Genomic DNA, 9,655 nt, shown 5'->3' with positions numbered 1-9,655 from the left:
TGGTTGAGTAGGTTATCCTGTAGGTCCATACACTGAAAAGCCTCATTTTACAAAATGTACACTTGTGATATTAGGAGTGACTCCTCTGATAAGGAAGATTTCACAGGGAACGTGACACAAACCACTGAGTAGATGCAGGCAACACACAGGGTTTTGTCCATTAGGTGCCGAACTGAACAAAACGGACTGGAACATGGAGGGACTACCTGGACCTGTCCACAGCAACCTTTGGTTGCTCGACGTTCACGTTAAACGGCCGGGACAACCACACTACTTTCGTTTTTTTTGCCTTAAGTAACCTTGGGTGTTATGTAACCATACCAAACGTAACAGGTAATCCTAATATGAGTGTCCCTGATTTACGTGTACTATGTTGCGCCTAGTCTATGAGACCAGGCTGTCCAATAAGAAACACTTATTGTTTTAAAAAGTTTCCTATTGCAAGCCCTAATGAACATGGTCACGCTCCATTTCTCAGTCTCCCTCTTTCTCACCCTGTCTACCATTTGCATGGCTCTCTGTGTGCTCGTGCTCGAGGCTAAGGTGTTTCTATCATGATTATAACACTGACTAAAGTTGCCATCTCATGGGAGCTCTCCATTAACATTTACACTTCAATCTACTATGTTGTCCTTTTTTTGCCTTTTGGATGAGTGTGGTATATAAGATACAGCATTTGGGTAGAGATCATTTTGTGAACCAAGCGTACCTTTTAGCCTAGAATTTTTTTAAAAAGAGGTCCATTCTGTGTGGATAGAATCTAGAGTCTTTATATAATAGGAGCACTGATTATCTTGTTCATTGATGAAACGGTTCTCTGATATATTTGCTGTTTTACCATTTCCACTACGTGAGGAGTACATCCAGGTTATTGGCCTAGGGGCGGTGACATCTAGCAGCACATATTTTACTTTGAAGAAGTAAATTCCCTAAACAAAAGCTTGTTTTGTTTAAATGCAATATGTAGCCTTCTTTCCTCTGTAGAGTGTGTGGTTTTAAGTGGATGGATAAAGGAGATAAGAATGTGGGTAGCAAGGTGGGGTTACAGTAGCTAGGGCCTTGCTATTCCTGCTGGGGGGCAGAGGATCGTTCAGCTCACATGACTGTGCTGTGACTGAGTTGGGTCTTGTGTGTGCGTGTGGATCTGTGGTGATGAGTGAGAGGGGAGAGGCTACTCAGTGCTCTCTTTGTGGTGAGACATTCCCTGGGTCATCCTCTCTTCCAGCTTCTCTGATCCAGGAGGAAAGTCTCTGGATTTGGAGCCCTTAGCTGGCTACCTCTTCTGGACCTCAGACATCGGGACCTGGAATGAGAAGAGGATTCCACACCAGTATATACAGCGTGGATATCGGGATGGGGATTGGAACCCAGTTGTTGGAAATGACCTGTTCACTCGACACTCTTTAGAATGGTTTCTGTCTGAACGGGATATTTTTCTTGAAACTCATTTTGTCAGTGCGGAGGCAGGGTATCAACAGAGTGAGAACCGTGCGTGTTCAACAGCTCTGAGTGCTTGACAAACTTTTTCTCTTTGCTCCTGTGGATATTGTTTTGGAATCAAACTCGGAGGGTGTGACCAAGGTTCCAGGTCCGAACCCTCATCCTACACCACTGGGTCACCTATCCTCAGCAGGGAACTGGTAGACAGAGGTGGATATAGTGTCTTGTACCTGGATAGGACTTGAGAAACGGTAGCGTATACCCTCTCTTGTCTGAAGAGTTTAACCATATCTGGACACTAGACCTTATCTGGACCTCTAACTGCTCTCACGCTATCTTCTACCGCTCTACTTCCCTCTCTCTCTCCAGCAGAGATGGGGGCTGCCTTCAAGAGGTTCTGTGCTCGGTTCTGTTGCTGCTGCTGCATTAGCGATGATGAAAGTGAGGAGGAGAAGGAGCCTTTAATCAGGTATACAATCCATGACACTGCGATACACTGACATATAGACTTATCACCATGACAACCCATAACACCCCGACACACTGACATGCACACTTATTACCATGACACCCCAACACACTGACATACACACTTATCATGACAACCCATGATACAGTGACATGCACACTTATCACCATGACACCCCAACACACTGGCATACACACTTATCATGACAACCCATGACACAGTGACATACACACTTATCACCATGACATACATACTTATCACCATGACACACTGACATACATACTTATCACCATGACAGCCCATGACACCCTGACATACACACGTATCACCATGACAACCCATGACATCCAAACACACTTACACCACAGGAGGCTGCTGAGGGGAGGATGGCTCATAATAATGACTGGAATGGAGCGAATGGAATGTCATCAAACCATGTGTTTGATGTACTTGATACCATTCCGCTCCAGCTATTACCATGAGCCCGTCCTCCCCAATTAAGATGCCACAGACCTCCTGTGACTTACACACACTTATCAAGACACACAACATGATGCTTAATAAACAAACAATGTCACAATTCCTCATGTGATTTCTCACCCTCATGTCTCTCCACACCAATCTATAGTTTTGAGAGTGACAGTTGAAGTCGGAAGTTTACGTACACCTTAGCCAAATACATTTAAACTCAGCTTTCACAATTCCTGACATTTAATCCTAGTAAAAAAGTCCCTGTCTTAGGTCAGTTAGGATCACCACTTTATTTAAGAATGTGAAATGTCAGAATAATAGTAGAGAGAATGATTTATTTCAGCTTTTATTTATTTCATCACATTCCCAGTGGGTCAGAAGTTTACATACACTCATTTAGTATTTGGTAGCATTGCCTTTAAATTGTTTAACTTGAGTCAAACATTTCGGGTAGCCTTCCACAAGCTTCCCACAATAATTTGGGTGAATTTTGGCCCATTCCTCCTGACAGAGCTGGTGTAACTGAGTCAGGTTTGTAGGCCTCATGGCTCGCACACGCTTTTATCAGTTCTGCCCACACATTTTCTATAGGATTGAAGTCAGGGCTTTGTGATGGCCACTCCAATACCTTGACTTTGTTGTCCTTAAGCTATTTTGCCACAACTTTGTAAGTCTGCTTGGAGTCATTGTCCATTTGGAAGACCCATTTACGACCAAGCTTTAACTTCCTGATTGATGTCTTGAGATGTTGCTTCAATATATCCACATAATTGTCCGTCCTCATGATGCCATCTATTTTGTGAAGTGCACCAGTCCCTCTTGCAACAAAGCTTCCGCACAACATGATGCTGCCACCACCGTGCTTCACGGTTGGGATGGTGTTCTTCGGGTTGCAAGCCTCCCCCTTTTTCCTCCAAACATAACGATGGTCATTATGTCCAAACAGTTCTATTTTTGTTTCATCAGACCAAAGGACATTTCTCCAAAAAGTACGATCTTTGTCCCCATGTGCAGTTGCAAACCGTAGTCTGGATTTTTTTTATGGCGGTTTTGGAGAAGTGGCTTCTTCCTTGCTGAACAGCCTTTCAGGTTAGGTCGATATAGGACTCGTTTTACTGTGGATATAATACTTTTGTTTATACCCATTTTTGCACCAAAGTACGTTCATCTCTAGGAGACATAATGCGTCTTCTCCTTCCTGAGCGGTATGACGGCTGCGTGGTCTCATGGTGTTTATACTTGCGTACTATTGTTTGTACAGATGAACGTGGTAACTTCAGGCGTTTGGAAATTGCTCCCAAGGATGAACCAGACTTGTGGAGGTCTACACCATGACAATTGGAGGTATACACCTCCATTTTTCTGAGATTTTGGCTGATTTCTTTTGATTTTCCCATGATGTCAAGCAAAGATGCACTGAGTTTGAAGGTAGGCCTTGAAATACATCCACAGGTACACCTCTAATTGACTCAAATTATGTCAATTAGCCTATCAGAAGCTTCTAAATCCATGACATCATTTTCTGGAATTCTCTAAGCGGTTTAAAGGCACAGTCAACTTAGTGTATGTAAACCTCTGACTTGTAAGTGAAATAAACAATTATTGGAAAATTGACTTGTGTCAGACACAGAGTAGATGTCCTAACCGACTTGCCAAAACTATAGTTTGTTTAACAAGAGTGGTTGAAAAACGAGTTTTAATGACTCCAACCTAAGTGTATGTAAGCCTCCGACTTCAACTGTATGTCATGCTCTCCATCCATAGCCCTCAGATTTAGTCACACTAGTGTAATACACAGGTGTGGAACCAACAAACAACGATCCTCTCTATATCTATCGAATTGATAACAGCTTCACAGTCATCCCGATGTTCCCCTTATAGACCATGCGCGTCTGTGTTCGTTTGTGTGTGTGAGTGTCTATTCGTCTATTTGTTTCAGTCCTGACACTTTGGAGTACTTTGACCGCGAGGCGAAGAAGCGAAGGGAACAGGAACAGAACCTGTGGAGTGAGCCAGGCGACCCGAGCCACTCGGAGAGAGACGATGACCGGATCCTGTACAACCTCATCCAGAACAGGAACCAGACACGCAGGGGCTCGCTGGTACCAGAGGGGGGACCCAGGGAGGGGGACAGGGGACACTTACTGTATGACAACAGAGAGTTTGGGTTCCTAAGAGGGACCCACTGGGCACACACTGGTTGAATCAATGTTGTTTCCACGTCATTTCAATTCATTTTATGCGCTCTGGTATAATGTAGGCCTACATTATCCAACTGGGTACCATGCCTGTCCAACAACAACTTTGTTGTCTCCTGTTTGTTGGGTGAATGTGCTGCTACCTCACAGTAGGTTTACTCTAGTTGATTGACCTGTGTTTGTGGTGATAGTTGTGTACTAGGTTAATATTGTTCGTATGTAACCCTGCACCCTTTCCCTCTGTAGGCGCACCGGCGTCTGAGTGTGGACATTGAGGGTATGAGAGATCTGCGCCGGGAGGTCAGGGACAAGTGGAAGATGATCCTGGAGAATTTAGGTGAGAGAGAACAAATGGAAGGGTAAAATGAGGGTGACAGGGAACAAATGGAAGGGTAAAATGAGGGTGACAGGGAACAAATGGAAGGGTAAAATGAGGGTGACAGGGAACAAATTGAAGGGTAAAATGAGAGAAAGACAAAATGAATCAAATCTAATCTTAGCAACCGTGAACTCTCATTGGCTCAGGGTTCATGGCGGAGGCGGAGTCTCTGCTGACGGTGTCTGCCAGTGCGTCGTATGACCGTATGAAGAACGCCTCGGCATCACGCACACTACTGCACACGCTCCACTCTGAGACGTCTATCTTCAACACCCGGGAGGCCCCACCTGAGAGATACCTCTTCATCCTGGTGAGAACAGAAACTAACAGAGGGACATTTAGTATTATGGTTATAATGTCTTTCACTTCTCCAAATCACTTCCTGTTTGATGATGATGACTCTTATACCTCCCCTCTTCTTCTGTTTACTCTTTCTTCCTTCCCTCTTTGGGTCTTTTCTCTTCTTCCTTCACTCTTTGTTTTTCACCCTCTCCATCTTCCTCTCGCTTTCCATCTTCCTCTCGCTTTCCCTCCTCTCTCTTTCCCTCCTCTCTCTTTCCCTCCTCTCCCCATCTTCCTCTCTCTTCCCTTCCTCTCTCCATCTTCCTCTCTTTTCCCCTCCTCTCTCCTTTTCATATAGGATCGTCTCATATACCTGGATGCTGCTGAGGACTTCTTGGCGAAGGCTAGACGCTTCTACCCCAAGCGTGATACTGATGATGAAGATGAGGACAACCCATTAGCAGTCAACCTGCCGTTGCTACTGGCCAGAGTGAACCGCACCATGAACAGAGAAGGGAGCGACGATGAGGACAAGAGGCTGGATGAGGAAGATGGGAGTGGAAGAGAGGACAACTTCTAGACGGAACAGGAGCTGCAATGACCTCAGACAGTAGACAGGGGGCAGTAGTTAGTTGTTTATGTTGCAGAGTTGGGAGTATACAGTGCTAGGATGTCTGATTCTGAATATACTCTGTTGAAAATACTCTCCCAATTTGCACTAACACTAGGGGCTCTATTCAATCTGTGTTGCTGAAGTGTTACAGATTGTGCGATAGAAATGTAAAGGTCATTTCTGACTGAACCGACATGTGCAGTGTTTACCGTGTATGCGGTCTCTGCTAACACGGGAACATTACCTTTACATTTCAATCACTCTGTAACGCTGCACTTCTGCGATACAAATTGAATAGAGCCTTAGGTTTGAACAAATAAAATACAGCTTTCCTTTCCCCTCATCAGAACCATGATCCAATATGATTCTGTTTTTCTTATTTTTCTGTTTAGGAAGACTTAGCTGGGTCTCAGGTATATTAGGGGGAGTTTGAGGTTATCACCCTGCCATTTTTGTTATCAATCAGACAGTGTTAGTTACCCAACTCCCTGGGTCTGTTCATTATTGGTCTCCGCCAGGGAACACAGTGGACACAGTTAACATAGCACTGAAACCCGTAGGGCACAGCTGTCCTGTTCCACCCCAGCACTTTGTCTCATGATTATCAGCACTTGTTTTATCTAGTCACAAGACAGTCTTTTAAAACCACTAGTTAAGATTACCTTGGAATAAATGTTTGTTAACGAATTAAATCATTTGAGTTATCCATTTATTTAACGGACCATGCTTATCAAGAGGTACTAGTGTGTTTTTGTTCATGAAGTTTACAGAGATGAGTTTAGTAACAAAATGACTCAACTTTGAATGAGTGTGTGTGTGTCTGTGTGAACAGTGGAGGTTGCAGTATGTGGGTATCTAATGGTCACTTTAAGTACATGTCAAGATTGTGAGAGCGTTTGGGATGTTTTGGTGAGTTGAAGGGGATGTAGCATGTGTCTCATGTTCTATTGTAAAGTTGATTTGGAAAATAAAGTGGCAACCTGATACTGCAGACCAAGTTGTGTGTGTGTGGCAGGGTTAATGTGTCCATGGGGAGCTCAAAACTCCCTGTCACATGTCGGCATGGTGTGGTCACAGCTCCAACACTGTGGCTCACCCATGCCTGCTGTGAGCCACGCCCCACAGAGATAGCCTCTGACCTGGCCCAATCTGGCCTGTCCTGGGCGTGCTCGTCCCTCTGGATCCACAGGGGGTGTGTGGATGAGGATGTTGATGATTTGATGGTCAGCTGTTTATAATGTTACGTGAGAATGACACTGGTGAGGGCACGTCTCTCAACAGGGCATCAGCCTGTTTCTTAGAAAATAGACAGACAGTGGCATCATGCCCATTGGGGGAACAAAGGCACACTCCCTCAGATTTGTCCTGTTTTGACATTTTTCAGATGTTAAATGAATTACTCAAGTTCATTTTTAAGCCCACATTTTATAAAAATTTGTTTTTATATATATAGGGGACACACTGACTGGACCAGGCGAAGAGAACCCCCCTCTATTCCCCCAAGTAAGTGGTTCCTTCCTAGTTGCACAGAGCAAAGAGATGCCTAGACAAGATGCTAGATATTCTAGAGTCTAATAGTTGCAGTATTGTCAGTGGAGGAGAGAGAGAGTGTAGAGTGACACTGGATTTTAGCTGCCAGTGATGGGCAGGAGGTATGTTTGTAAATGAATTTAATCAAGCTATGTGGCCTATGGATTCCTCCTTGATGAATAAATAAAACAAAAATGTTTTGCTGTTTCTCTGTAATACTTAATTTGATTACTCTTTTGATGTTGATAATTTTCCTGCTAGGCAGGAAAGGCTTCTAAAGTTCGTAATTTCCACTTTGAAATTTCAGATTTGACTTGCCCTAATGAAAAACGATTCAACCCCTAATCCACATAATAAATGTACATTTCCTGTTGCTCAGGAATATATTCCTGCTGTAGCAGACTGGTTCAAATTAAGATCCTACATCCGACAGCCACCTATCAATTTTATGAAGTTGGAAATTCATAGACAGAGCTATACATGCAAAGATTGACAGACATTTAGATTGTTCTTTAAAAGAATCGAATGACAATAAATAGATACACAATTGACTAAAATGTATCTACTTCTTGGCTTATGACACTATATACCAGTGTGCCAGTTGTACTTAACTCCTAAGACATAAAAGTTCTTAAAGAATCAATGTCCATCGTTCATTTAAATGACAATTGAACAGGTAAAGCGATATAGATATATTTAAAAGCTGTTCCCTCCCTCCCTCCCTCCAGCAGCTGAAGCTGACTGTACAGTTATGTAACAGAGAGAGAGCGCCCTGGCACTGTGGAGGGGGCTGCCAGGGGACGGAATGATCATCCTGCCAGGATCACCTTATCACTGCTCACCCTTAGGGAACTTCTACACCGAAGGCCTCATTAGAATAGTGATGTGACAATTAATCCATGAACAGAGGAACTTTGAGTACCCATGCGGGTGCCTATCACACTTACTGTCAGGCAGCTGCGTCCCTGCCAGACATGTGACTTGTGTTGTTGTTGTGTGCTTAAAGGCCCAACGCAGCCATTTTTTTCTTCAATATCTAAGCATTTCTGGGATACAATTAAGTAACTTGCTGTGATTGTTTTCAATTAAAATGCTAAAAAGTCAACAACAAAAAGCTTCTTAGCAAAGAGCAATTTCTCAAGCAAGACTGTCTGGGAGTGAGGAAAGGAAATCTGAAAACTAGCTGTTATTGGCAGACAAGTTTGGAACGCTTTATTTTTGGTCTATCAACTAATTTAGCGCCTGGTGATGTCAGGCGCTCACAGGCCAGGGGTCAATGTTACTGTAGTAGGTTTTTTCTCTCTCGCTTTGGTGAAATTTTCACAAGTATGTGGTTAATTTCCATAACTTTTAGTACAAAACTCAAAACAGATCATCAAAAAGGCAGTTGTTTCAAACTCTAAGCACATTTTCAACTGACTAAGTACAACACACAAAATCACACTCAATGTTTCACATTGCAATACATGTTCATACAAAGTAATTGCCTTTCACAATGAAATGCTCACACTACTTTTGATATGATTCTTTACATTTTACATGTAAATTGGTTTGTCTACAGATTTTGAGAGCTGCATCATGAAAATGTATGGCTGTAAAGTAGAAACATAAAAAGTGTGATATATTTAAGCAATAAGGTCAGAGGGGGTGTGGTATATGGCCAATATACCACGGCTAAGGGCTCTTCTTATGCACGACGCCACGCCATGGTCTTATGAACTGAGCCACATACAGGACCACTACAATACATAAGTTCAATACAATGCTGTAAAATACAATACACAATTCATTTCCACAAAATTCAAAGTGTTTCCTTTCAAATGGTATCAAGAATATGCATATCCTTGTTTCAGGTCCTGAGCTACAGGCAGTTAGATTTGGGTATGTCATTTTAGGCGAAAAAAGAAAAAAAAGGGTGGATCCTTTAAGTTAAGAGGGCTTTAGCACGGACCTATACAGGTAGCTGACGGACAGGAATTCCCTGTTACACGGAGACAGCTTTCACCCTACACGCCTAAAAAAGAGCCTCCATACCCCTTCAGCCTATACAGTTGCATACGCAGGATTTGTAGTACACAGAGTGACTATGACAAACAAGCCGACCGTCTGGATGAGCGTATCAGACAGCGGGGTTACCCAGAGGAATGGCTGCATGACGCAAGGGATCGTTCTAAATAGGACCCAGGATGACATCACCCAAACAACGCGTTCAATGCCTCCTTCAGTGCTCCTCACTTGGTAAACAGTTCGACCACATTATTCAAAAACACTGG

At 43.3% G+C, this 9,655-nt stretch overlaps 1 protein-coding gene across 1 annotated transcript; it reads left to right on the top strand.

Annotated features, from left to right (window-relative positions):
* The first annotated feature begins 34 nt into the window (after nucleotides 1–34).
* Nucleotides 35–7,498, top strand: LOC129833025 (melanoregulin-like). Its single transcript, XM_055897242.1, has 5 exons — nucleotides 35–1,909; nucleotides 4,320–4,482; nucleotides 4,825–4,915; nucleotides 5,104–5,267; nucleotides 5,598–7,498. The coding sequence occupies exons 1-5, from the start codon at nucleotides 1,815–1,817 to the stop codon at nucleotides 5,817–5,819; spliced, it is 735 nt and encodes a 244-aa protein (XP_055753217.1). The 5' UTR covers nucleotides 35–1,814; the 3' UTR covers nucleotides 5,820–7,498.
* The last annotated feature ends 2,157 nt before the right edge of the window (nucleotides 7,499–9,655 follow it).

This window comes from Salvelinus fontinalis, chromosome 34 (genome assembly GCF_029448725.1).
Source record: "Salvelinus fontinalis isolate EN_2023a chromosome 34, ASM2944872v1, whole genome shotgun sequence".
In the NCBI taxonomy this organism is placed as follows: domain Eukaryota; kingdom Metazoa; phylum Chordata; class Actinopteri; order Salmoniformes; family Salmonidae; genus Salvelinus; species Salvelinus fontinalis.
Note: the sequence above shows the minus strand (reverse complement) of the source record. Positions and strands in the feature narration are given on the sequence as shown.